The sequence below is a fragment of the Phyllostomus hastatus genome, unplaced genomic scaffold (genome assembly GCF_019186645.2).
Source record: "Phyllostomus hastatus isolate PE091 unplaced genomic scaffold, TTU_PhHast_1.1 phas_contig_471, whole genome shotgun sequence".
NCBI lineage: Eukaryota > Metazoa > Chordata > Mammalia > Chiroptera > Phyllostomidae > Phyllostomus > Phyllostomus hastatus.
In genome coordinates, this window is record NW_025333887.1 from 980,384 (window position 1) to 1,008,204 (window position 27,821).

Genomic DNA, 27,821 nt, shown 5'->3' on the forward strand with positions numbered 1-27,821 from the left:
TATCTGTCTGTGTGTGCGCACACACGCAAACTGGCTCAGGATATAAAAAATATATAGTCCTGGCCCTGGCTGGCGTAGCTCAGTGGATTGAGTTCAGGCTGCGAACCAAAGTGTCTCAGGTTCGATTCCCAGTAAGGCCACATGCCTGGGTTGCAGGCCATGGCCCCCAGCAACCGCACACTGATGTTTCTCTCTCTTTCTCTCTCCCTTCCCTCTCTAAAAATAAATAAATAAAATCTTAAAAAATATATAGTTCTTATTGTGGGCAAAATGTTAAAACGACACTGCTTTCTGTGGCCTTCCTCAGAAATGACATTTGAGCTGAATCTGAAGCTACCAGGAAATGGGCACACAGAAGAGGAAGAGGGAGCGTAATAGTGCCAGGGTGTGGCTGTGCCCACCCAGCTCACGAACACTTGGCTCTTTGGCTGAACCTCACTGTACACTCCCAGACTTCAGGATTGCGCCTGTTTGTGCTCCTTAGAATTCAGTGCATTTCTGCTGCCCACTCCCAGGCCTGGCACCCAGCAAGGGCCAAATCAGTGGCAGCTAGTCTGCTTGCTCATCACTGGGCTTGGGTCCCTGCCCCACTGGGGCCTTGCTGCTGGTATGGGTTCAGTGGACACCTGCAAAGGCCTGTTGTTTCCCTCCTCCCCAGAGGGCAGAATCTGACTTGCCTGGCCAGCCCAGGTTTGGGACAAAGGCAAAAGCTGTGACTGTGAATGGCTCCCTGGAGGAGGTGGCCTTTCTGGCTGTGTTGAGATGAGGGCCCTCCAGACCCCGCGGGCTCTTGAGACGAACCTCCCCCCAACATCACCCCAGCGGCCCTTGACGGGTGGTGAGCTCATCGAGGAGGGGGACGTCTCCAGACGGCCTGGGTGTTTGAGCTCACGGCGCGCCCCCGCCAGCCCCCCTCCCCTGCTCCTGGGCGATTTTACCAATTAAGGCTTTTTTGCCGGGCCGGGCCGGGCCGGGCGCAGGGCGGGCGCGGGGCGGGGGTGCGGCCAACAAGAAGGCGGGCGGCAGCAGCCCATTCGTGTAGAGGCGCGCGGCGGGCAGCGGACGCCAGCGGAGCCCCGAGGCGCCGGGCGCGGGCGCGAAGGAAAGCCGGGCGCCACCCTGCGGTTGCGGGCCGCCCGCAGGAACAGCAGGTGAGGCCTCCGCGGCCGGGCTCCGCTCGGAATGGTCACTGCACTGCTCGCGGACTCGGGGTGGGGGTGGCAAATGCAAGCGGAGAAGCCCCGAGAACGCAGGCGCCGGCTTGCACCCAAGACCAAGCCAAGTGCAGCTGGGGTGCGTGAGCGCTGTGGAAGTGCCCTCTGCTCCTGGGAGTATCGTACTCAGAGGCTGCCTTCCCTAGTGTACCCGCTAAGCTGTGTCTATACCCAGGAGTGTGGGAGCCCAAGGCCATGGGAGTCCCTGAGAGAGAGAGGGTGTCTGAGCGTCTGGCAGGATATGGGCTCGTGTGGGTGCCCATGAGCTGGTTAGTGCATAACTGGAAAGCACGGCCCCAAGAGCAGGAAATAGTGTGGGCTGAAGGTGCATGGCCACATGAAAGGACACTTCGAAGCCAGTGTGCCCCTGGGGAGGGCAACATGGGTTGTTCGCTGGCACCAGTCCTCAGGGCACCAGCAGCCTTGGGCACAGGGGAGCTGGTTCCGGGACTGCTGCACTCCATGGGGGCCAGGGCAGGGCTTCGGCCAGGTACAAAAGGCAGGATCTTCTCAGACAGGCCAGGTTCCCGGCTGGGGGCCCATCCCGGGTTGGCTCTGAGCTGGATGTTCACTGACAGACAGGATGTGAGCAGCAATGTGCCCAGATTCTCAGGTCCAAGAAGAGTAGGTGAAGTGTGCTGGCAGGCCCACCTGTATATGCTCCAGATTTAATCATGGCAGGAGCTCAGGAAATGAGTGCTCTCACCCACAGCACCTGGTTCTTCACCATACCATTCTGAGGCTTTCTTCACCAGCTGAAGCACCCCAGTGGGAAGGCCTGGCCTGGGGTCTGAGGGCCAGGGGTGGCGTGGGGGCGGGGTGTGTCTAATATCCAAGAATCTACTCCAAATAAGGGAAAATATGAAAGAGCTGGATTTAGGCTTCCAAAGATTGCCTCATCTGGGGGCTTTGGAATGGGGCGCCATCTGGTGGTGATACTATTCCCCTAGGGACAAGAACCCTCTACACCCCTCCCTGTGTCCCCTAAATAGGGAAAGCCTAGGGTTGGAAACCATGACACGTAGCTTCTGTCCACCTTTCTATTAGAGTTGATTACTAGTCTGTTCCTCTGACTCAGTTTCCCTGCTCTCTGAATGAACACAGATGACCCAGTTGGATAGCACTTAATGAAAAGAAAATCAATTCTTGATGTAATTTTGTCCTTGGGAACTTGATTTCCAGTGGGGCTGGGGGAGCAGAAGGACAACTTAGCCTATCTGAAATAGGGCCAGGAAGGGAGGGGTCCATCTGGGTTCCCCCTTCACAGCTCTCCCTCCCACCTCCACTACAGTTCCCAAGACACTGTGGTATGGAGTTTTGTGCAGATATGGTTGAAAGAGGTCAGGAGAGGGGAGAGTGCCCAGGAGGTTGGCCTCAGATAGGAAAAGGCCATTTGGAGTCCCTACCACCACCATTGATGAGGAAAACCAGTGCGGTGACAGGTACTGCCTAAGTGAGCATGCTGGAAGGCAACAAAGATGCTGGCTTGCAACCATAGCCCCACCGCGGGCAATGCAGACTTTAGTCATGCAAGAGTCAACCATATTTGGACATGACGTGCTGGGGCCTCCTGTCCCACTTGTTTTGAGCAGATAACTTAAGACTAGTCTGCAGCTCAAAGAATCAAGCAGGAGGGACAGAGACCTAAAGAAGGGAACAACCTGGAAAGGAAAGGTACATGGGACTGGGAGAAAGAGGCACACTCTGGGGATGAAGCCATAGGTAGGCTAGCTTCTCTTGACTGAAGAAGGTGGCAGTGAGTGTCCAACAGGCTTCTTGCTGGTCTCCATTTCCGCATGGTAGTCTCCTCACTGTCTCCAGTGTACTAAAAATTAATTTTGAGCAAATACTGTAGTTCCCCATTGTCCTGGGGATACAGCCCAGGCTCCTTAGCAGGCCTTGACAGCCTTCTGTGGTTTGCCCCTCTCAGTCCTTGGGCCCCCTGTCCCAGCGGGGTGCTGTACTGTCATAGCACTGAAGCCCACCCAGACCCAGGTGCTCAGAGCCTGCCAAGCCTTATTGGAAGCCCTGAGCACACCGCTCTGGGTCTAGAAAGGGCCCCTGGTCCCCTGCTTGGCCACCACCAGGGTCACACTGGGCTCAGGGGCCATTCAGGCAGGAGAGGAAATCACCAGTGCCACAGATGGGCAACAACCCCAAGTGGACACTCATTGTCTGTGCACACATCACATGGTGCCCTCTGCCAGTGCCCATTGGCACGCCTGGCTCCTTCCAAGACTGCTTGCTCCTGGAGTGCTGGCAGCCTCCTGGTCCAGTGCCCCATTTCCTCCAGGGTAGAGCAGGGAGGGAGAGAAGCAGTGGGGACCTACAGGCGCAGGTGCAGAGGCCAGAGCCCTGCAGAGCAGAATGACTGGCCTAGGACAGAGGGTCTGTGGGCAGCCGAGGGTCCTGGGTCTGTGCAGCAGAGCCTGGCCCAGGACCCGTGCTCTCCAAGAGCTCACCCTTAGGATTGCACTCCTTCCCTCTGCTTCCAGGGCACCGGACAGGGTGCGGCTGCGGGTAGCGGAAGTGGGGGAGAGTGGGGTCAGGGTTGGGCTGTGGGATGGGGGCCGGGGTGGGAGTGGGGAATAGGGCGGAGCCCACGTGACTCAGAGAGAGCTAGCTGCCGCTACCCCCCACAGGGGCCATAGGGAAGGAAAGTCCCTTGTATGGCATGCTTGCTGGAGACCAAGTGGTCCAGGGCCAGGCGCTGCTCAGCCTTTCCTCACTGCAGCATTTCCTGTAGCGCTGGCTTCAGGCCATGGGGCTTGAGTACATCCTTGCTCCCATTTGGGGTCCAACGATACCTCCTGGGAGCTGGCGGGGTCCGGCTCAAAATGGCCGGGGCTGGGGGCTTTGGGGGGCATTCCAAAGGGCGAGGAGCTGTTGGGTGGGCTGGCTTCGGAGCCCCACCCCATGACCACGCCCCATTGTGACCCCACCTCCGCCCCGCCCCCGCCTGCATTTAAAGGGCTCGCTCTCTCCACAGCGCAATCTCCACTGTCTGCATCGCCCCTTGCTTGCCGGAGTGCCTGCGACTTTAATTAAAGGGCCGTCCCCTCGCCTTGGCTACAGCACCGCCCCTCGGCTTCTCGCGCCTCAAAATGAGTAGCTCCCACTCCCGAGCGGGCCAGAGCGCTGCGGGCGCGGCTCCGGTTGGCGGTACCGACACGCGAGACGCCGAGATGCCGGCCACCGAGAAGGACCTGGCGGAAGATGCACCATGGAAGAAGATCCAGCAGAACACGTTCACGCGCTGGTGCAACGAGCACCTCAAATGCGTGAGCAAGCGCATCGCCAACCTGCAGACGGACCTGAGTGATGGGCTGCGACTTATCGCGCTGCTCGAGGTGCTCAGCCAGAAGAAGATGCACCGCAAGCACAACCAGAGGCCCACGTTCCGCCAGATGCAGCTCGAGAACGTATCGGTGGCCCTCGAGTTCCTGGACCGCGAGAGCATCAAGCTCGTGTCCATCGGTGAGGGCGCATGCAGCCCCGTGGCGCTGGGAGGGCAAGGGCGGGGGCTCCGCGCGGCTTCCCATCTTCCTTGGCTAGTCCCCTCCCAGCCATCTGCCCTGAGTCACAGTGCATTCTCGGGGTAGGGGGTTCCCGGGCCATGCAGCTCAGCTCAGGCCTCGAGAACAAAGGCGCGCTGGCAGGCCGACCAGGCTGCTTTGCGGACCGCTACGCGCGCCCCCGCCTGCTGCTCCCTGGCTGGCCTGCGCCCAGGCTGAGCTCACATCCTCTGCAGGCCGCGCCCCCGCCACTTCAATTGCTGTGGGAGAGGGCCTAGAGGGTGGGCATTGGCCAGGCTCTGGCCCTGCGCCCAGCACCCCATCCCTGTGCAGAAGAAGGTCCCCTACAGCAGTTTGGAGAGGGCCTTCTGGCTTTCAGGCATCCCTGCGGTTCCTAAACAAGGGAGTTGGGGCTTGTGGGTTCCATTGTTTAGGGCTCTCGGCTTTTTCTGGCCCTGCAAGATGCCCACCCCACTGAAGATGGCTCGGGTCCCCTGTTTAGATTTTCCCCAGGGAACTTTGGAGGCCAGAGAAGAGCATGGCTAGCAAAACAGCACCTGAGATGAGTCTGGGTGTGTCAGCCAGTGAAGGGAGCTAGGTTATAGTCTACTGGGACACTGAGTTAGTTGATTTGGGGCCAAACTCTTGCTTACATGTAGGACCTGCTTTTCTGCATCTAGAATGCAGGAGTTGGTTGGGAGGTACTCCAGCGTATGCTGGGCTCACTGCCAGCCCAGTGTCCGTTCACTGGGCTGGTGATGCTGGCATTGACCTGGCCTACTGCAGCATCCCTGGTTCTTCTCAAGATGGAACCCACTCGGGGATAGGCATCAGAACTGGTTACTTGGGAATGTACAACAGAGAGAGAAGAAGGGGCATGAGCTTTCCTCAGAATTGAAAAGGGCCTTTCAGTTATCCCCTAGCCCTGGCATGGTCCATGCTGAGCCTGAGAAAAGTAAGAGACCAAGATTCAGGTGTCTCCAAGCACTCAGAGGGCAGGTCTTAAGGGCCTCACCTCTTTCTTTGGAATGCCTGTGGAGGCTGAGGCCCACCCCCCAGTCCCAGCCTCTGTCTAGCCAAGCTGAGTCATCTCTGAGCCTTGGGTGGGGGGGCAACCGGATGTGGGGAGGCGGGCCACACCCCAGCTGTCTGGGGGGGGTCTCCTCCTCCCTCCTCCCTTCTCTTTTGAGCTGGCTGGAGCAGGCCTAGTTCCCAGAGCTTTGCCATATAAGGCAAAAAAATGTTGGAAAGCAGCAGTGATTAGGGGAGGGAGGGGGCAGGCTGGCCCCGGGACTGGGGAAAGGGGGTGGGATGGGGCGGAGCCATCCAACCAGCCAGTCTTCCAACCCTTCGGGGTCCTTCCCTCTCTCTTTTGTGAGGGGAATGGGGAGGGCCTAGGCCTGCCTCCTCCTGACCAGGGGGCAGGCCCAGCCCCACTCACCAGGGCTGATTAGCTTGGCCTTGTGTGTCCCCTGGGGGGGTCACAGCAAGCCTTAGGCCTCCTCAGGGCTCTTTTGCTGGATTCAGGACTCGTGTGGGGAGGATGTGGGCCTAGTGGGAAGCCATGGGTGTCCCTGTGCCCTTGGTCTTCTCTGAACCTTCTACTCACCGCTAGCCTGAAGCTGCCTCTTCTACCTTACCACCACCTGGGGACAGCGCAAGGCAGTGGTGCAGGACCCTGACCAGCCCCAGTCCAGGAACAGAGAGGCCACTCTAGTTTGAGTGACTCGGCTGGTCTTCAAGTTGCTGTCCACTGGATTCAGAGGCCACCTGCTATTGATAACCCTTTTTGTGGCATCCATTCCCTTCTCCCTACCCCCAAGTTGACTCAGTAGACAAGTATTTTCTCTCAATTGGGGGTAGGATGGAGACACAGCAGGGATTTCAAAGATGAGCTCTTAGTGAGGTTGACCTTTTTCTGAGCCCCACTCCCAGCCCCCCACCTCTTAAGGCTAAAACCCAGAAGAGCCTTGGGTGGGGCCCAGAGGGGTTCCCATGGTGACAGGGTGTAGGGTGCCCGCCCTAACCACTTCCCTTGTGGTTAGCTTGGTGGCCGCCTGCCTGAAGCCCAGAGGCCCGTTAGGTGGCAAGGAAGGCAGGCAGCAACCGGTTGGGCTCTGCTGAAGCAGCAGGACTCAAGGACCCCGCCCATGGCCTCTGCCACCTCAGTTCTCAAGCTGGGCCCTGGGTGCCAACCCAGTCTCAGTGGCTCTGCCCCTCTCTTTGGGTTGGGAGAGGGGGGGCCCCCAAAATGTGTCCTGTTAGTCATCCTGGCTGGTAGGTCATCTTCACCAGGTCCCACTGAGTCAGGGCCATTCGGCCCAACTGGTGGTTCCCTTGGACGCCCAGCCCCTCCCCTGCTTCAGAACTGTTGACTGACTCCCAGCTCTGTGTGGGGTAGGCGGGCACCCTCCACCCAAAGGGTACTTACCCAACACCTCCACTTCCTTTGTCTCAGACTACCCACCCTGGGCCAGCAGTTGTATTTCTCAACTGCCCCACCCACCAGCCTTCCTCTTCCTCTTCCCCAGCCCCAGCCCCCTCCCCTGCCAGCACCAGGTCAGAGGCCCTGGCATACAGGCTCACTGGGGCTGGGCTATTCCTCCTGCCTATTCCCTGGAGACCCCTGCTTGGGTCGCTGTAAAGCACTCATCCTGCTCACTCCAGAGGCCTCCCCTGGCCCTGTCTGCAGCCTGTAGTTGTCATAAGTCCTTCCTTTGGTCCCCAGGGCTTCTGGCAACACCCCCTCATTGAGCTATATTGTCACTGTGTGTCTATAGGTGTCTCATTTCCCCCTAGAAGTCTCCTTTACCTCTGGAACTGCCTAGACCCCCTAGGGGTCCTGGACAGAAAGGGCCCACCCTGTCCCACAGGAGGCCTCTCCCTCCCTGGGGTCCCCTGTGCTACCACAGTCCCCACTGCCCAACAGTCACCTGGCCCTGTGTGTGCACATACGTGCGTCAGCCCCTGCTGCCCAGCACTGCCACTCTTTTCCCTCACAGACAGCAAGGCCATCGTGGATGGGAACCTGAAACTGATCTTGGGCCTTATCTGGACCCTGATTCTGCACTACTCCATTTCCATGCCCATGTGGGATGAGGAGGAGGATGAAGAAGCCAAGAAGCAAACACCCAAGCAGAGGCTCCTAGGCTGGATCCAGAACAAGCTGCCACAGCTGCCCATCACCAACTTCAGTCGAGACTGGCAGAGTGGCAGGGCCCTGGGTGCCCTTGTTGATAGCTGTGCCCCAGGTGAGGAGTGTGGCAATAGAGGGCAAGGGGCTGGGGCTGTCTATGAGTAGACGGTGGATACAGCCTGCAAGGGTGTCCAGTGGCCCCCATACTCAGCCTTCCTTATACCACAGGCCTGTGTCCTGACTGGGACTCCTGGGATGCCAGCAAGCCTGTGAACAATGCACGGGAGGCCATGCAGCAAGCCGATGACTGGCTGGGCATCCCTCAGGTACAGCTCCGTCTGGACACCCAGGGTTGCCAGGAGCCATACTCCCAGTGGGGAGAGGTGTTACATCCCAGGAACCTGAGGCCTGGAGGCCAAATGGCTTTTGTCTTCTGCCTGTGACAGGTGATCACCCCCGAGGAGATCGTGGACCCCAACGTGGACGAACACTCCGTCATGACCTACTTGTCACAGTTCCCCAAGGCCAAGCTGAAGCCAGGAGCTCCCCTGAGGCCCAAACTGAACCCAAAGAAAGCTCGCGCCTATGGGCCAGGTGAGGGAGCTGGGCCTTCGCACTGACCTGTGTGTGGGATAGGGTCATTCCTAATTTGGAGGTCCCTGGGAATCTTCAGACACACGATAGCTAGGTTATCAATTGCCCTGTAAGAGTTAGAGTTGGTCTAAACTGGCCATTTGTGCCCACGGTGGAGCATGTTCAGGGAGGGAGGATGCGGCTTCTTTACTGTAAATGGAGAGGAAACCCAGCCAGGGTATCACGCAGAAGCAAGGGCCCAGGCAAACCCAAGTGAGTGTTCCAGAAAACAGGTTCAGGCCTGTCTCACAGAAAAAGTACAGCTGGGGCCTGAGGCCAGGCTCCGTGCACTGGAGTTCACGCTGAACTGAGTCACCCAGTGGTGAGCATGTCTCATAGGTACCGCAAGGAGGGGCACAGAGCCTTCAGAAGGAGATGCTACTGAAGGGTGACAGGGTGGAAGGGTAAGGCAATGGCCCTATCAGGCCACCTAGGCCTTTCTCATTTTCTCTTGGCAGGCATCGAGCCCACGGGCAATATGGTGAAGAAGCGGGCAGAGTTTACTGTGGAGACCAGAAGTGCTGGCCAGGGAGAGGTGCTGGTGTATGTGGAGGATCCAGCTGGACACCAGGAGGAGGTAGGGCTGTGCGCTGGCAGGGTGGGGCACCGGGATGCCTCCACTTGCGGGGGCCACTCTTAGCAAATGCTCGTGGGCTCCTTCCTACTACAGGCAAAGGTGACTGCCAATAATGACAAGAACCGTACCTTCTCTGTCTGGTATGTCCCCGAGGTGACGGGGACTCACAAGGTGAGCCCTCAGCCCATGGGGAGGCTGGTGGCAGGGACAGTGGCTGCATGGCCCCAACCTCACTCTCACAGTCTGCCACTCCTGGACATAGGTCACTGTGCTCTTTGCCGGCCAGCATATTGCCAAGAGCCCCTTTGAGGTATATGTGGACAAGTCCCAGGGTGATGCCAGCAAAGTGACTGCCCAGGGCCCTGGCCTGGAGCCCAGTGGCAACATCGCCAACAAGACCACCTACTTTGAGATCTTTACAGCAGGTGAGGGGAGGCTGCTGAGGCAGTCAGGCCTTGGGGGAACGAGGTGAGGAGAGAGCCACTGGGGCCGGGGAGCAGCCTGGAGGCTCCAGGGGCTAAGCTGGCACTTACTTTGTGGCAGGAGCTGGCTCAGGTGAGGTAGAGGTCGTGATCCAGGACCCTGCAGGCCAGAAGGGCACTGTAGAGCCTCAGTTAGAGGCGAGGGGTGACAGCACATACCGCTGCAGCTACCAGCCCACCATGGAGGGTGTCCACACAGTGCACGTCACCTTTGCTGGTGTGCCCATCCCTCGAAGCCCCTACACAGTTACTGTTGGCCAAGGTAGGCAAGTCCTGGCAGCCTTGTCCCTCCCCCTTGCTGGGACCTCCCATGGGAGGGTCAGCTGGAGGGTCCCACTCCAGCCCTCGGCACCCTGGCACCCTGGGTCTCGGTGCTTCCACTGTCTGGGTGAGCTCTGTTTCCTCTCCCGCTGGGGCCCTTCTTCCTGCTCCTCTCGCCCTCTCCTTCTCTCTCTCTCTCCTCACGCTTCCACCTTCGGAAGAACTTGCTCCAGCTGTCTAGAAACCTGCTGCTCTCTGCTCTGCCCACAGGGTCAACGGTACTTGAATCTGTCTTGCTCTGGGAGCGGGGAGGGCTGGGAAGGAGCAGGGGATGGTGTGGAGCAGTTGGGAGGAAGCCCATCACATCTGGTCTGGGCCACAGGCCCTGGGGTCATGGTCCCTTTCAGTTTGTTTCTTGCATGTCCCTCACTATCTCCTGGGGCCGAGTTCTAAGGACCCCCACCCCCATCCTGATGGTCCAGCCCCGGGAGAAGCAAGGGAGGGGTTGGCCAATGCCAGCTCCCAGTGGCTTAGTGGACCCTCTGCCCACAGCATGTAATCCAGGTGCCTGTCGTGCTGTCGGCCGGGGCCTCCAGCCCAAGGGTGTGCGGGTGAAGGAGACTGCTGACTTCAAGGTGTACACAAAGGGCGCGGGCAGCGGGGAGCTGAAGGTCATTGTGAAGGGTCCAAGTAAGTTGGCCTGCATCTAAGGTGGGCAGTGGCAGCCTCAGGGCTGTTGTTGGGCAGACCTGAGGCCCTCCTTTGTCTCTGGCAGAGGGTGAGGAGCGTGTGAAACAGAAGGACCTGGGGGATGGTGTTTATGGCTTCGAGTATTACCCCATGGTCCCCGGCACATACACTGTCACGATCACGTGGGGCGGCCAGAACATCGGGCGCAGGTGAGGCCCCAGCAGTGCTCAGAGCCAATGTGGCATGACTACCCCTCTGATCAGGGTGGTGTCCCTCAACACCGCTCTGTGTGGCTTTTTTTTCTGCAGTCCCTTCGAGGTGAAGGTGGGCACTGAGTGTGGCAATCAGAAGGTGCGGGCCTGGGGTCCCGGTCTAGAGGGCGGTGTTGTTGGCAAGTCAGCAGACTTCGTAGTGGAGGCTATTGGGGATGACGTTGGCACCCTCGGTAAGTTAGAGACTCCAGTGTGGGCACCTGGGGACAGAGGGTAGCCAAGCATCCCCTCACCCCCCTGCCAAGCTCCAGGGCACTGATAGAGTTGGTGGCTGTTGTCAGGCTTCTCGGTGGAGGGCCCATCACAGGCCAAGATTGAATGTGATGACAAGGGCGATGGCTCCTGTGACGTGCGCTACTGGCCCCAGGAGGCTGGCGAGTACGCCGTGCACGTGTTGTGCAACAGCGAGGACATCCGCCTCAGCCCCTTCATGGCTGACATCCGAGAGGCACCGCAGGACTTCCACCCAGACAGGGTAAAGGGCTCATGCTGTTGGCCTTGATCCTGGCCTCCTTTCGCCCCTGCTTGGGGGCTGGGCTGAGTGGGGGTCCAGGCCCTGGGGTGGTATCCCCCAGCTGGTATTGACAGAGTGTGTTCTTGCCATTCTGTATCCTTGGTGGCCTGTATTTGGTCCTCTGAGATCTGGGTGGCCTCCCATCAGGTGAAGGCACGTGGTCCTGGATTGGAGAAGACAGGAGTGGCCGTCAACAAGCCAGCAGAGTTCACAGTGGATGCTAAACACGGCGGGAAGGCCCCTCTCCGCGTTCAAGTGCAGGTGGGGTGTTCACCCATGGGGTGGAGTGGGGGGTGGGCAGGTGCCTAGGTCTGGGCACTGACCAGTTGGCCGCCTACTTTCCAGGACAACGAGGGCTGCCCCGTGGAGGCATCAGTCAAGGACAACGGCAATGGCACTTACAGCTGCTCCTACGTGCCCAGGAAGCCCGTGAAGCACACAGCCATGGTGTCCTGGGGAGGCGTTAGCATCCCCAACAGCCCCTTCCGGGTGAGCCAGCCCTCCACAGGCCCTGGACAGTCCTTCAGCACATCCCCGAGGGCACCCGTTCTGTTTTGGTCTAGCTCTGTTAGATAAAAATGTGAATCTTCTATAGCTCACTCACCTGCTCCAAGTGTACAGGTCGGTAGTTTTGAGTCCTGCAATTGAAGTTAGGTCATTTTCATCATCCCAAACAAACTCCTTTAGCCCCGATATCCTCCTCCCCCAGCCCTAAGCAACCACTAGTCTGCTTCTGGCTGTGGGTTTGCCTGTTCTGGGCATTTGCTAGAGACGGAATCATGCAGTTCCTGGCCTTGCACGCCTGGCTGCTATCATTCACTGTCGTGTTTTCATTATGGTTCTTCCATAACAGCACAAATTTGTACTTTCTGCCTTTTCATGGCTGAATGATATTCCATTGTGTGGACTAGGCCAAATTTTATCCAGTTATTTATTGATGGACTTCTGGTGTTTTGTACCTTTTGGCTGTCCTGACTACTGCCACTCTGAACAGTTAGTACAAATGTGCAGACGGGTGATCTCATTTCTCTGGGTAGATAGGCACCTAAGAGTAGAACTGCAGCATCATGTGGTCATGTTATGGTTAATCATTTGAGGAACCACCAGACCACTTCCTGATGTGGCCGCACCATTCTGCGTGTCGGCCGGCTGTGGGTGAAAGGAACCCCTGCCTCTCCAGGCTGGTCATGCCCTTGCACTTACCCCCGTCCTGTGCAGGTGAATGTGGGAGCCGGCAGCCACCCAAACAAGGTCAAGGTGTATGGCCCAGGAGTGGCCAAGACAGGGCTCAAGGCTCATGAGCCCACCTACTTCACCGTAGACTGCGCGGAGGCTGGCCAGGGTAAGGCCCTGCCTCACGTGGGTGGGCATGCGGGTGAGGTGCCCACGTGAGGTCCCAGCCTCTGCTCCCTCCCCTACTACAGGTGATGTCAGCATCGGCATCAAGTGTGCCCCTGGCGTGGTGGGACCCACTGAGGCCGACATTGACTTTGACATCATTCGCAATGACAACGACACCTTCACGGTCAAGTACACACCCCGGGGAGCTGGCAGCTACACCATCATGGTGCTCTTTGCTGACCAGGTAGGTATTGCTGCTTCCCACCCCTAACACTGCTGGGTGTCAGGGTGCTGCTCTCCTCTTAGTTCGTCTCCTCCCACTCACGGCAGGCCACACCTACTAGCCCCATCCGGGTCAAGGTGGAGCCCTCCCATGATGCCAGCAAGGTGAAAGCTGAGGGCCCTGGTCTCAGCCGCACTGGTAAGGATGACCACCCCTCTGGAGAAGTTGGGGACCTCGAAGGAGATTGGGGCAAAATACCCCTACGTGATCAACTTATCTCCTCAGGTGTTGAGCTTGGCAAGCCCACCCACTTCACAGTCAATGCCAAAGCAGCCGGCAAAGGCAAACTGGACGTGCAGTTCTCAGGACTGGCTAAGGGGGATGCAGTGCGTGATGTGGACATCATTGACCACCATGATAATACCTACACGGTCAAGTACACTCCTGTACAGCAGGTAGCTCCCTTAACTTCCCACAGCTGCACCCCTTCACTGCACCCACCAAGCCCATGGGCCTCCTTGGGGAGTGGCCTGGGTGGTTTGTTCTAGGAGGCTTCCTGCCCACTCTTATTTCCCACCTGAGAGACGGGGGGCGTGGCGGGCCAGGGGATGAAGAGGAGAGCCAGTGCTTCTCTGACCTCCCTCCCATGCCTAGGGGGGGAAGCCAGGGAAACCAGCATCATGACCTGTGACTCTGCCCTTCTGCACCCCTCCCAGGGCCCAGTGGGTGTCAATGTCACTTACGGAGGGGATCCTATCCCTAAGAGCCCCTTCTCGGTGGGGGTGTCTCCAAGCTTGGACCTCAGCAAGATCAAGGTGTCCGGCCTGGGAGAGAGTAAGTAGTTGGGGCGCTTGTCACAGTCACTGAGGGTGCCCCAAGGGTTGCCCGAACTAAGTGTCATACTTTTTCTTTTGTCATCTCAACAGAGGTGGACGTTGGCAAAGACCAGGAGTTCACAGTCAAGTCAAAAGGGGCTGGTGGCCAAGGCAAAGTGGCATCCAAGATCCTGGGCCCCTCAGGTGCCTCAGTGCCCTGCAAGGTGGAGCCGGGCCTGGGGGCTGACAACAGTGTCGTGCGCTTTGTGCCCCGAGAGGAGGGCTCCTACGAGGTTGAGGTGACCTATGATGGGGTGCCTGTACCTGGCAGCCCCTTTCCTCTGGAAGCGGTGCCCCCCACAAAGCCTAGTAAGGTAATTGAGGTATGGGGGCCACTCTGCCCTTTCCAGATATGCCCTCACCTTTTATTAATTCTGTCCTTGTGACCTGTGGCTTCGCCCAGGCCTGCTTGTGCCTCTGTCTCATGGGGAGGGTAGCCAGAATAAGAAGAGAGAGGTAGATGGGAGTGGGGTCTGGGCTCAGGGCCAGGGAGGTGGTGTGCTTTCAGCTCCTGACCTGCCCTTTTTCCCTCAGGTGAAGGCGTTTGGGCCGGGGCTGCAGGGAGGTAGCGCAGGCTCCCCTGCCCGCTTCACCATTGACACCAAGGGTGCCGGCACAGGCGGCTTGGGCCTGACAGTGGAAGGCCCCTGCGAGGCCCAGCTTGAGTGCCTGGATAATGGGGATGGCACATGCTCTGTGTCCTATGTGCCTACGGAGCCCGGGGACTACAACATTAACATCCTCTTCGCCGACACCCACATTCCTGGCTCCCCATTCAAGGCCCACGTGGTTCCCTGCTTTGACCCATCCAAGGTCAAGTGCTCAGGCCCTGGGCTGGAACGGGCCACCGCAGGTGAGGCGGGCCAGTTCCATGTGGACTGCTCAAGCGCAGGCAGTGCAGAGCTGACCATCGAGATCCGCTCTGAGGCAGGGCTGCCGGCCGAGGTGCATATACAGGACCATGGCGACGGCACACATACCATCACCTACATCCCCCTTTGCCCCGGGGCCTACACCGTCACCATCAAATACGGTGGCCAGCCTGTGCCAAATTTCCCCAGCAAGCTGCAGGTGGAGCCTGCAGTAGACACCTCAGGTGTCCAGTGCTACGGGCCTGGGATCGAGGGCCAAGGTGAGAGGCCCCACTGTGAGACAAGGGGGATAGGGGCAACTAGGGCCCCCAGAGCCCCTGGAGCCCCACGCCTCTTCCTCATTGGCCTCCTGCAGGTGTCTTCCGAGAGGCCACCACTGAGTTCAGCGTGGATGCCCGGGCTCTGACAAAAACTGGAGGTCCGCATGTCAAGGCTCGTGTGGCCAATCCCTCAGGCAACCTGACTGAGACCTACGTGCAGGATTGCGGTGATGGCATGTACAAAGTGGAGTACACGCCTTACGAGGAGGGTATGTGCTGGAGCTCCTGAGCGATATGGGACATGACTGAGTAGTCTGGGCCCCTTCTTACCTGGCCTGCCATCCTCCAGGACTGCACTCTGTGGACGTGACCTACGATGGCAGCCCTGTGCCCAGCAGCCCCTTCCAGGTGCCCGTGACAGAGGGCTGTGACCCCTCCCGAGTGCGTGTCCATGGGCCAGGCATCCAAAGCGGCACCACTAACAAGCCCAACAAGTTCACTGTAGAGACCAGGTGAGCAAGCGCCGAGGAGGCAGGGGGCGCAATGGGCCTCAAAACCCTGAGAATAACTGATTCTCTGTTTGCTCCAGGGGAGCTGGCACAGGGGGCTTAGGCCTAGCTGTAGAGGGCCCCTCTGAGGCCAAGATGTCCTGCATGGATAACAAGGATGGCAGCTGCTCAGTTGAGTACATCCCCTATGAGGCTGGCACCTATAGCCTGAATGTCACCTATGGTGGCCATCAAGTGCCAGGTGAGGAAGCAGGTCAGCTGGGGCCAGGCTGGGACCTTTTGCTTGCCCTCCACTCTGTCTCACACAGAATCCATCCCTCTGCCCCTTATCCAGGAAGTCCTTTCAAGGTCCCTGTGCATGATGTAACAGACGCATCCAAGGTCAAGTGCTCTGGGCCTGGTCTGAGCCCAGGTATGGTCCGTGCCAACCTCCCTCAGTCCTTCCAGGTAGACACGAGCAAGGCCGGTGTGGCCCCGCTACAGGTCAAAGTGCAGGGACCCAAAGGTGAGTGTCTACACACTTAGGAGCTGGAGGTAGGGAAGGCACGGTCCTCTTTGGGGGGCAGGGGGAGGAGAGCAGAGGCTGGAGCAGGTGTATAGGCAGTTGATGGAGGAGCCTCATGCAATGGGACCAGAAGGAGGGAGAACAGACAGGACTTGGACACTGAGCAGATGTGGCAGGAAGGGAAGAGCGCCAGGATCCAAGATGGCACCCAGATTAGTTTCTGGTGTCACAAAGGCTCAAGGCCATTCCTGGGAAAGGCAGATAAGGGCAAAGCGAGGTCTAGGCCTGGAGTGTGGGGGCTGATTGCAGGGTCGAGCCCCGGCCATCCACTATGGTGGGGCTGAGGCTCTGTCTTTGGGACCGGGGTCAGGCCTGGTGGAGCCAGTGGATGTGGTGGACAATGCTGATGGCACCCAGACTGTCAACTATGTGCCCAGCCGTGAGGGGCCCTATAGCATCTCTGTGCTGTATGGGGAAGAGGAGGTGCCACGCAGGTAAGAGGCAGCTTACTGCTGGGGTGGAAGGCTGGGCATCAAGAGCCTTCCTAATCACTCACAACACGCTGGCCCCAAAAACAGCCCCTTCAAGGTCAAAGTACTCCCTACGCACGATGCCAGCAAGGTGAAGGCCAGTGGCCCTGGGCTCAACACCACCGGCGTACCCGCCAGCCTGCCTGTGGAGTTCACCATTGATGCAAAGGATGCAGGGGAAGGCCTGCTAGCTGTCCAGATCACGGTGAGCTGGCTGCCTGGCCCTGTGGGACTGCTGCTGCAGGCATGGGGGAGACCAGGGAAGAGAGAGGAGCCCGGGTCAGAGCTGTGTGCAGTACAGGGCATGCAGCTGGGGCAGTATGGGTCTCCTTTCGCAGTCATGCCAGCCAGGGCAGATCTTTGGCATCTAGGATGATGATGACGGGCACAGGCTCCCCCATCCACACACTAGCTCACTCCTGACTTTGAGTACACCACCGAAACCCCTTGTTCCTCAACTGGCCCGCTTATAGCATTCTCATGGGCCAGGAATAGTATTAGGACCCTGAGACCTTCCAGGGTGGTCCTGGTGCTGGGGTGGACCCTGGGGTGGAGAATGGGAGCCCAGAGGTACTCCTAGGGACAGAGCAGAATGGGTGCTGAGCTCCCTGGCCCTGCCAGTCGTCAAGTGGGGGCAGGGAGCACTGAGCGTTTTTGGGACTTTTCAAGTAAACGACAGGGCTGGATGCAAGTAGCTATTTTGGGCCATGGCAGGTGAGAGACTTGGAGGCTGTCCCTGCAGCAGCAGCAGCAGCAGCACTTGACACCTGCTCCTTGGAGAGGGCTGAGGTAATCTGGGGCCTGGGTAGGCTTAGGCCAACCACCTCTCTCCCCTGTGCTCTGCCACGCAGGACCCTGAGGGCAAGCCCAAGAAGACGCATATCCAAGACAACCATGACGGCACGTACACGGTGGCCTATGTACCAGATGTGACGGGCCGCTACACCATCCTCATCAAGTATGGCGGTGATGAGATCCCCTTCTCCCCGTACCGTGTTCGTGCCGTGCCCACCGGGGATGCCAGCAAGTGCACGGTCACAGGTGAGCCAGACTGCCATTGGCCACGACTGTCAGCACGGGGCTTGGGTGTGCCTGTGTGCAAGGGCTCGCTGCTTGGGGCAGCGTGTGGGAGTGGGGGCTGCCCCCTTGAGTGACTCACCTGACCTTTCTCCTTGCTCTCTGCCCTCTCACCTCAGTGTCAATCGGAGGTCACGGGCTAGGTAAGCTGCTTGCCGGGGCCACTCCCAATGCCCCTCCTGCCCAGAGGGCAGCTTCCTTTCCTCTTCCATGCTGATTCCCAGGACAGTTCCAGCTGCAGCTCTTGGCAGGGACAGAGTGGGGGGCTGGAGGGTTAGGGCCCAGGGAGGCCTCCGGAGCTGAGCATGAGTGCTCCGGCCCTCCCCTCTCTGGGCCTCTGTTTCCCCGTCTGAGAAGTTGGGTTGCAGCTGAGAGCTTTGGGGTGAGATGCATCCTGAGAGGCACCTCACTGGGGCTCTGGGGTCTGGGGATCTTGGCACACCAGGAAAGCCCTGGAGGCAGGCAGTGGGCCCTTCTTGCTTTCCTCCTTCCATGTGAAGGGCTCCTGCATTGGCTAAGGGGACAAGGGGTCTCCCCCCAACAGTTGAGAAATCCCCAGCCCTGGCCAGATCCACAGACCCTCATCCCCACCTCCCAGGGGCCTCTGCGTCCCGGGCCGGGGGAGGTGCAGCCTGCATGAGTGGGTGGGGCTAGCTGGTAGTGCAATAGCACCAGCGTCGATTGCTTGGGCGGCCAGCATGGCGGGGCCTGGCCCAGCCTCAGAGCCCCAAAGTGCACTAAGTGGCCCACCCAGTCTCCCTGCCTTCTTCCCTACCCCTATTCCTGCAGCAGTGACGTTATTCAGAGGGTCCCCAACCAGGCATGGAGGTTCTCCTACTCTGGCATGGCAGGGGAGAGCCAACCCCAGCCAGGGACACCAATAACAGGCAGTGGCTACTTAGGAGGCTCTGAGGGCTGCAGGCCTGGAGCTTAGGTAAAGCAGCTGGCGCAAGACTTAGGGTGGCTAGATTTTTGCAGCCTGGGCTCATCTGCCATATAGAGCAGGCCCTGGGATCTGAGATGACAGGCACATGTGCCTAGGGCAGGGGACAGAGCCTTGGGGACCAGAGGCAGGGTGAAGCCTTTGGCTGAGGGAGTGGTCTCCGTTTACCTGGCCACTGTGTGCAGAACAGAGGCAGAGAACCCAGTTGGGAAGCTGAAGTCACTTTTATAGACCAGCCACAGGGGAAGCTTGAGCCGGGCTTGTGGCAGTGGGACTTGAGGAGGTGCCAGGTTGGGAGGTGTACTTTGATGATGTAGCAACCAAGACCTGCTGATGGGCTGGGTGGGAAAAGTGGGGATTCTTGGGTAACTGTGAGGTCAAGGTCCAAACCACTAGCTAGATGGTGGGTTCAGGTTCCCAGCTGGGGAGAACAGGTGTGGATGGGTATGAGGTGAGGCCTCCCAGGGCGTGGGCAGCAGGTGGCCAGGTCTAGAGCTCAGGAGAGCTGGGGAAGGCCAGCTCAGAGCCTTAGGGCAGCAGGAGCCCTGTGCCACAGGGGAGCTCAGTGGCAGGCTGGCTGGGGAGGCCCTCGAGCACAGCCCTGGAGCTGGTGCCGGGCTCCCGGTGGCTTTGCTGGCAGGAGCTAGCCTACCTCTTACTTCAAAACCTCACAGCCTACAACCCCCTGAGCCTCCACGGCTGAGCCCAGTCTTAACGTCACTGTCCCTCCCCCTTCCCCAGGCACTCTGGGGCCCTGGAGGCTGCTCAGCTGCTCTGCCCTTGCAACCTAGAGGCGGTGGCTGTGGCTTGGGCCTCCTGTCCCCCACCTTCCCTCTGGGTGCTGCCACTGCCTGTGCACTGTGCTGCTAGGGTGCTAACCCCGCTGTCTCCCTGCTTCCCTGCTCCTAGCTCCCTGCCTGTTCCGGGCCATGCCCGGCCACCCCTCACCACGAGCCTTCGGTTGAGCGAGCATTCTCAGTTGTCAGGAAACTCCAGTTTCCCCTTCAGGCCTAGGGTGGGGGAGGCAAGTATCACATCCCCCCACACCGCAGCAGGACTCCGCCTCACCGCGTCTGCACACAGCTCTGGGTGCCAGGGCCAGGCCACAGGGGCAAAGGCAGCTGTTGGGCCCAGCCAGAGCGTTGGCATTGCTCAGCATGGTCCACGGTACCAACTGAGGCTGAGTTGGCAGGCGAGGTGGCAGCAAACACTTGTGTCCTGACGGCAGCAGCGGCCTCATGGGCCTCTAGGCCTGACCTTCCTCCCAAACACCTGGGGGCCACCATCGGGCCTTTCCCACATGGGGGCTACCCCCCAAGACAGAACTCCCTGGCTTGAGGTGGCTCAAGGGAACCTTTCCTGCCTTCTGAGAAACTACTCACCGTCCCAGCTTCGGGGCAGGGGTGGGAGGTCTGGCTGTGCTTGGTGGTGGCAGTAAAAGACCTGGGCGGGCAACAGGCAGAAGGGAGCAGCCTGAGCGCCAAGCTCATGTGCTGGCGCCCCCTTTGGGGACCTGCCCTGCCCCACTAGGTGCTGGCATCGGCCCCACCATCCAGATTGGGGAGGAAACGGTGATCACTGTGGACACCAAGGCTGCAGGCAAAGGCAAGGTTACCTGCACCGTGTGCACACCCGATGGCTCCGAGGTGGACGTGGACGTGGTAGAGAATGAGGATGGCACCTTTGACATCTTCTACACAGCCCCCCAGCCGGGCAAATATGTCATCTGTGTGCGCTTTGGCGGCGAACATGTGCCCAACAGTCCCTTCCAAGTGACGGTCAGAAGGGGCACCAGGTGAAGGGTCTGGGTGGGACCTGTTCTGGGCTTACCATGACAGAGTCTCCAGCTCTCGTGTGTTGCTCTGCAGGCTCTGGCTGGAGATCAGCCCACGGCACAGCCTCCATTGCGGCCTCAGCAGCTGGCCCCACCATACACCTACGCCCCGGGCAGCCAACAAACTTGGGTATGGTCTGGCCTGCCTCCTCCCGGCTCACCCAGCTCTAGGGGACATTTGAGGGCTGGCCAGCTGGGTGGGCGTCCCATGAGGCCCCGTTCTGACACATGTGCGGAGGGAGCCCAAATCTTCCTGCTTGGGACCCCTTCTGCTCCAAGAGCCCCCTCACTTGGACCCTCTGTCTCCATTGCAGGCCCCGGAGAGACCCATGGTGGGCGTCAATGGGCTGGATGTGAGCAGCCTGAGGCCCTTTGACCTCGTCATCCCCTTCACCATCAAGAAGGGCGAGATCACTGGTGAGTAGGAGCAGGAAGCAGCTTGGGAGCCAGAGGCCGGTGTGTACCGATGAGCTGCCCTGACCCCAGCCACGTTGCCCTACAGGGGAGGTACGGATGCCCTCTGGCAAGGTGGCACAGCCAGCCATCACTGACAACAAGGATGGCACTGTGACTGTGCGTTATGCACCCAGCGAAGCCGGCCTGCATGAGATGGACATCCGTTACGACAACATGCACATTCCAGGTATGCCCCCACAATACTCCACCACCGCCTTGTAGAAGCCTGGGGCTGGGGGGGAGGACTTGGAGGCAACACAAGGTCCCCATTACACACGGTCCCTCTTCCTGCCCTCAGGAAGCCCCCTGCAGTTCTACGTGGACTATATCAACTGTGGCCACGTCACCGCCTATGGGCCCGGCCTCACCCATGGGGTAGTGAACAAGCCTGCCGTCTTCACAGTCAACACCAAGGATGCAGGAGAGGGTGAGTGGCAGCTCCGGTCTTGATCTTCTGTGTGCCTCGGGATGTCCTCATCCTGTGGACAGCTGGACACAGGAGAGACACACCCGAATGGGGTTCCCCGCCCTGCCACTGTGACCTCTGCTTGCCTGTCGGGACTCTTCCTCATCAGTACAGTTCCCACCCTCATCCACAACTCTCTCCAGGGGGCTTGTCCCTGGCCATCGAGGGCCCATCTAAAGCAGAAATCAGCTGCACCGACAATCAGGACGGGACATGTAGCGTCTCCTACCTACCTGTGCTGCCTGGCGACTACAGCATCCTAGTGAAGTACAACGAGCAGCACATCCCAGGCAGCCCCTTCACTGCCAGGGTCACAGGTGGGTGCCACCAGGAGCAGTTATGGAACACAGGTGGCAGGGTGGGTGCAGTCTCTCTCTGCTCCCGGACACTCAGTGACTGTCCCCTGCCAGGTGATGACTCCATGCGCATGTCCCACCTGAAGGTGGGCTCTGCTGCTGACATCCCCATCAATATCTCGGAGACGGACCTCAGCCTACTGACGGCCACTGTGGTGCCACCCTCGGGCCGGGAGGAGCCCTGTCTGCTGAAGCGGCTGCGCAATGGCCATGTGGGTAAGAGGCTGAGGGGGCAGGGCCTTCTGGAAAGGAGGGAGGTTGGGGTGGGGGGCACACCTTTCCATGGCTGACATGCCCGCTCTGTGCCCAGGGATCTCCTTCGTGCCCAAGGAGACAGGGGAGCACCTGGTGCATGTGAAGAAGAGCGGCCAGCATGTGGCCAGCAGCCCCATCCCGGTGATGATCAGCCAGTCGGAGATTGGGGATGCCAGCCGTGTGCGGGTCTCAGGCCAGGGCCTTCATGAAGGCCACACCTTTGAGCCTGCAGAGTTTATCATTGACACCCGTGATGCTGGTAAGTGGTGGTGGCCCGCCAGCTGGGGCGAGACTGCTGTGCTTGGCTTCCTGGCTCAGGGATGTCTCTCCTACAGGCTACGGTGGGCTCAGCTTGTCCATCGAGGGTCCCAGCAAGGTGGACATCAACACAGAGGACCTGGAGGATGGCACATGCAGGGTCACCTACTGCCCCACAGAGCCTGGAAATTACATCATTAACATTAAGTTCGCTGACCAGCACGTGCCTGGTGAGTGCAGCACTCGCTCATGTCTCCCACGGCAGGCGGACTTCTTTATCACGTAAAGGGCTAGAACGTAACCTCTGTGGGGTGCGGTCTGTGCTTTCCTCCTGCAGGCAGCCCTTTCTCCGTGAAGGTGACAGGCGAGGGCCGGGTGAAAGAGAGTATCACACGCAGGCGACGGGCCCCTTCAGTGGCCAACGTTGGCAGTCATTGTGACCTCAGCCTAAAGATCCCTGGTAGGAGCTGTAGGGAGCCAGGGAGGGGTCCTGGGATGTTGTGGTGGTCCCAGGGAGAAGGGTGGGGTCCAGAACTCCTGCTCATCAGGCTGTCCCCTACCTACAGAAATCAGCATCCAGGACATGACAGCCCAGGTGACCAGCCCATCAGGCAAGACCCATGAAGCCGAGATTGTGGAAGGGGAGAACCACACGTACTGCATCCGTTTTGTGCCTGCCGAGATGGGGATGCACACAGTCAGCGTCAAGTACAAGGGCCAGCACGTGCCTGGAAGCCCCTTCCAGTTCACCGTGGGTCCCCTGGGCGAAGGGGGAGCCCACAAGGTCCGTGCCGGGGGCCCTGGCCTGGAGAGGGCTGAAGCTGGAGTGCCGGGTAGGCCTGCTTGCTGTCGTGGGCAGGGTGAGGGTTGAGGAAGGTCAGCCACGCTTGGGGGGATGCTTAGGCTGGGGGTTACAGCCCTACATGAGGACACATTGCTTTCCTGCAGCTGAATTCAGCATTTGGACCAGGGAAGCTGGCGCTGGGGGCCTGGCCATTGCTGTCGAGGGCCCCAGCAAGGCTGAGATCTCCTTCGAGGACCGCAAGGATGGCTCCTGTGGTGTGGCCTATGTGGTCCAGGAGCCAGGTACTGAGGGCCTGGCTGGGGTCAGGGGAGGTGATGCCTCGGTGTGGGGTGTTGGTCTGAGTCTATGCAGACAGCCCCCTCAGCTCCCGCCCTCCACCTAGACCCAGGGCCACCCAGGCTGTTTTGTTTGTAGGAGGCTGGAGGCTAGAACACTGAAAGTGGGGGCCTTGCAGCATGCCTTCTGTGTTCTCCCTGCCCAGGTGACTACGAGGTTTCAGTCAAGTTCAACGAGGAACACATCCCCGACAGCCCCTTCGTGGTGCCTGTGGCTTCTCCGTCTGGCGACGCCCGCCGCCTTACTGTTTCTAGTCTTCAGGTGAGGCACCGAGAGAAACCGCCCGCCTGGGGCTCCTGGGCCCGGCCAGACCAGAGCCACTGCAGAGTGCAGGCCTCAGCCCGTGTCGAGTGACCCGCCCAGCCCAGCTCAGGGCGCCGGGCCTCTGCTCTGGCCGGGTTCAGCCCACGCTTGGGGTTGGCAGGAAGCTCCCCTGCCCACCGCGTGGAGTTTTTCTCGTGTCTCAGGTCTAAAGGCTTTGAACAGAAGCCTGTGCCCCTTGAGCACCAGGGCTGTGGTTTAAAGAGGGACAGCCTGCAAGGGCTGAGTGCTGGCCACAGGGTGGGGCCGCCCTCCCTTCATTTTGCCCGGGTGTGTGACTGCAGAGCACGTGGGTCTGGGGGTGGGGGCGTGTGCCTGTAGCTTGCTGCCCCTTGAGACTCAGTGGCTCTCCCTCTTTAAACCAAGTTGGACGCCAGATGGGTAAGTGCAACCCTGTGGGCCTCCCACCTCTGGGGCCCTGCCCTCCCTCGCCTGGCCGCCCTGTCTAACCACATCTGCTGTGCTTCCAGGAGTCAGGGCTAAAGGTCAACCAGCCAGCCTCTTTTGCAGTCAGCCTGAATGGGGCCAAGGGGGCGATCGATGCCAAGGTGCACAGCCCCTCTGGAGCCCTGGAGGAGTGCTATGTCACAGAGATCGACCAAGGTGAGGCCCTGTCCCTACCCAGCCACCCGGCCACCTGACCTGCTCTGGCCCTGCTGGGAGCAGCGGGCCTGCCCAGCTGGCCGGAAGCGGGCTGAGCATAGGAAAGGAAGGCGCAGATTCTGTAAGCAGCCAAGACAAGGCCCACATGACTGGGCTCCCTCAGCCCGGCAGCCCTGCCACTACTTGTGACTCATGGCCTTGGGAATCTGGCTCAGCAACCATGACTGCTAGAAAGGAGACGGCCTCCTGCAGGCAGGATGATGAAGTCTCCCGAAGGAGAGACCTCCAGGCGAGCCGAGGGGCTGCCTGGCCCTTTAGCCAGGGCATGGCACTTACAGACGGGCCTGAGGCAACCCAGTGGTGGGAAAGCATGAGGGTTTCTGCTGGGCAAAGCTTGAGTAGTCTCACAGCCTAGTCCTGCTCCTTCTCCGCTGTGGGACCTTGAGCGAGTTCCTGCTTGCCTCCGAGCCCCAGTTACATGCAGGGAGTATGGCATTCCTGGGAACCTTTCTAAAGAGGCGGTGTTGTGCTTGTAAAAGATTTCAGTCCAGATGAGTCCCAATAGGCTGCTTGGGCATCTGAAGCTGACCCCTCAGGTTTTAAGAGATCTGTGCTGTAGGGTGTGGGTGCCCAGCGTGGTCCATGGAAGGAACTGAGTGAGCTGCGTGGACCTGCTGGACTCACGCTGGTGGGCAAGGGAAGCACCCCACAGATGCCACTCGGTCGTTCTGGAGGAAGGGCTCCAGGCCCACAGCTCGCCCTTCTGCTCCTCAGATAAGTACGCCGTGCGTTTCATCCCCCGGGAGAATGGCATCTACCTGATTGATGTCAAGTTTAATGGCACCCACATCCCTGGAAGCCCCTTCAAGATCCGAGTTGGGGAGCCTGGGCACGGAGGAGACCCAGGCCTGGTGTCTGCCTATGGAGCCGGCCTGGAAGGTGGCGTCACAGGTAGGTCAGTGGGCGCAGCTTTCATTATGTGGACACGGCTGCTAGGGCCCCTCCTATAAGATCTCAGTGATAACAGGAGGCACACAGGAGCGACAGAGCTATGCTCTGGGTTGAGAGTTTGGGGCTGGGGTGGGACATGGGCCAGGCTTGCTCTGTCTGACCTGCCATGCCCCCAGGGAGCCCAGCTGAGTTTACCGTGAACACAAGCAATGCGGGAGCCGGTGCCCTGTCGGTAACCATCGACGGGCCCTCTAAGGTGAAGATGGATTGCCAAGAGTGCCCCGAGGGCTACCGCGTCACCTACACCCCCATGGTACCTGGCAGCTACCTCATCTCCATCAAATACGGTGGCCCCTACCACATCGGGGGCAGCCCCTTCAAGGCCAAAGTCACAGGTAAGCTTGCAGCAGACTGCTGGTGCCCAACCCAGCGCCTGGTGTTTCTGTTCCTTCTTAGCCCCACCTGCTCTGCCCTGCAGGTCCCCGTCTCGTCAGCAACCACAGCCTCCATGAGACATCATCGGTATTTGTGGACTCCTTGACCAAGACTGCCAGTGTCCCCCAGCATGGCACCCCAGTCCCAGGTCCCACTGATGCCAGCAAGGTGCTGGCCAAGGGCCTGGGGCTGAGCAAGGCCTATGTGGGCCAGAAGAGCAGCTTCACGGTGGACTGCAGCAAAGCAGGTGGGTGCTTGGACCACAGGGAGGGGGGGTCGAGGGTTTGGGAGTGCCTTTGGGGCTATGGCTGTCACTTACAGAGCCACCTCCCATCTGGGCCTCCCTGCCCTCTCCCCTACCCTTGAGGAAAGTATCTTGAAGGAGCTGGAGTTTCCAGTGCTGGCCTGGGGTGGGGGTGGGGGTGCTGGTAGCTCTTTAGAATGGGCTGTCACCCTGGAACAGGCAAGGGGGCAGGGGAGAGCACAGAACAGGAGAGGGGTCAGCGTAGTTACAGCTGAAAGTAGGGGGGCATGGAGCCTAGAACTGAGGCCACTTTCTCCCTCCCCCACCAGGCAACAACATGCTGCTAGTGGGGGTACACGGCCCCCGGACGCCCTGTGAGGAGATCCTGGTGAAGCATGTGGGCAGCCGGCTCTACAGCGTCTCCTACCTGCTCAAGGACAAGGGGGAGTACACGCTGGTGGTCAAGTGGGGCGATGAGCACATCCCAGGCAGTCCCTACCGTGTCCTAGTGCCCTGAGCTCTGTGCCTGTGCCAGTGGCAACTCCCAGGACCAGAGGTGTCCCACTCCCACCCGCCCCCTCCTGAGCAGCCCCGCTCCTCTCTTCAGCCCTGGAGCCCTGGCCAGCTCCAGCCGCCCCGTCACTGCAGCCACCCCTGCCCTGCGCTCACCTGCCTCCACTTGGGCAAAGGAGAGAGGCGAGCAGAGGGAGCCATTGGCGGCTCCACCTGTCTTCTTTGGTTCTGGGAGGGGTGATGGGTAGGGGCCTGTGCACGACCACCTGCTAGTTCTCTTCCCTAGCCAAGAAGAATAAAGTTCAGCTTTCATTCATTCTCCTGAGAGTGGCTCTGGCTTTTTTGTAAGGGCGCCAACAGGGGAGATAGAACCAGGGGCCTAGGCCCCAGGCTGTTGGATCTCCAGGCCTGGCCCCCCCTCGCACTGCTCTGGCACCTAGGGGCTGCTGCTGACCCCACCCCTGACTGCAGGAGGTCCCATCTGCATTCACCTCTGTCGAAGGGAAAGGCCAGGCCACAGCCAGGCTGCAGGATGCAAAGTGCTGGGTGGGAACACCAGGTGGTCAAGCTTGCAATCACAGCAGGTCCTGGCCATCTCCTAAGCATCTTATGTGCCACCATCCCTTAGATAAGGAACTGTCACAAAGCTGTCTGCTCTAAAGGGCAGACTGTAGGCATGAAGGACCCTCAGCAGGCAGGTGTCAGTATTCAAGGAACTACCAGCTAGCTGCAGAGTTTGCCCCACTCCCACCCAAGCCCAGGTGTCCTTATCTGTCCACCCTCCCTCTCCACAACAGTGCACTGGGGCAATCCCAGCCCCTCACTTAAATGTCTCATCTTTTGCATCCTTGTCCATTGCCTCCCACATCTCCCACTCTAAAAACTAACCAAGTCTCCCAAGACCTCCCTTCCATGGGAGGCTTGGGAATGAAAGAAGTGAATTGCTTTTATTTTTCTCACCACTCCCACAGCCACAGCCTCCTTTGTTTGCTGCAAGCTGCTGCCACCTGTGGCAATGGACTCCCCAGACCTCCAGACTCTGCCCCTCGCCATCTTAGTGCGAGGGCTGAGACCGTCATGCTCCACAGGGGGTGGGCAGGGTCAGGGAATGCTGCCTGGTCACTGATGCTCAGGTCAGTGAGCATGTATGGGGGGAGGGGCAGAACAAGTAGGCTGAACCAGGAGCCCAGAGGGGCACAGTGACACAGCTTGTTTCAGCAACTGATCCCAAATCAAGTATGTTAGGAGGGACAGCCCCCCCGCCCGCCTCCCCCCCGCCCCCTAGCACTGCTCGGGACTGCTGTTGCACTGGAGAGGCAGGTAGAGCCTAGTGAACCCCAGGTGGGGCCTGGGGAAGTGGCAAGGTTTGACATGCCAAAGCTCTGGAGTAGCTGGGGTGGAGAAAAGGGACAGCATGAGAGGAAGGGGCGTGGGCTCGGGGCATCCCAAGGAAGGGAGGAGAGATGCCACGGCTTCTAAGGTAGATCGGTTTCCCTAAGTCTCTGGTCCCCCACCTGTTTCAGGAAAAAGGGGGAGGCTAGATAAGTGTGGTTGGCAGC

At 59.6% G+C, this 27,821-nt stretch overlaps 1 protein-coding gene across 2 annotated transcripts; it reads left to right on the forward strand.

Annotated features, from left to right (window-relative positions):
* Positions 1-1,000: 1,000 nt before the first annotated feature.
* Positions 1,001-26,580, forward strand: FLNA (filamin A). 2 transcript variants are annotated; one of them, XM_045845497.1, is made up of 48 exons: positions 1,001-1,151; positions 4,204-4,691; positions 7,732-7,980; positions 8,094-8,191; positions 8,312-8,459; positions 8,957-9,075; positions 9,169-9,246; positions 9,338-9,500; positions 9,619-9,819; positions 10,371-10,508; positions 10,594-10,717; positions 10,817-10,953; positions 11,062-11,255; positions 11,442-11,555; positions 11,640-11,783; positions 12,513-12,636; positions 12,719-12,879; positions 12,966-13,056; positions 13,144-13,313; positions 13,575-13,692; positions 13,785-14,047; positions 14,268-14,865; positions 14,961-15,134; positions 15,215-15,377; positions 15,455-15,615; positions 15,709-15,879; positions 16,250-16,373; positions 16,458-16,614; positions 17,261-17,450; positions 17,606-17,629; positions 19,960-20,207; positions 20,298-20,393; positions 20,578-20,680; positions 20,766-20,906; positions 21,018-21,146; positions 21,329-21,502; positions 21,596-21,757; positions 21,852-22,055; positions 22,132-22,284; positions 22,392-22,514; positions 22,621-22,887; positions 23,003-23,140; positions 23,341-23,456; positions 23,987-24,119; positions 24,894-25,070; positions 25,247-25,465; positions 25,549-25,752; positions 26,079-26,580. In XM_045845497.1, exons 2-48 carry the CDS (start codon positions 4,319-4,321, stop codon positions 26,264-26,266), a joined length of 7,944 nt encoding a protein of 2,647 aa, XP_045701453.1. In that variant the 5' UTR covers positions 1,001-1,151; positions 4,204-4,318; the 3' UTR covers positions 26,267-26,580. The 2 variants fall into 2 exon arrangements, with proteins under 2 accessions (XP_045701453.1, XP_045701454.1); XM_045845498.1 differs by lacking the exon at positions 17,606-17,629.
* The last annotated feature ends 1,241 nt before the right edge of the window (positions 26,581-27,821 follow it).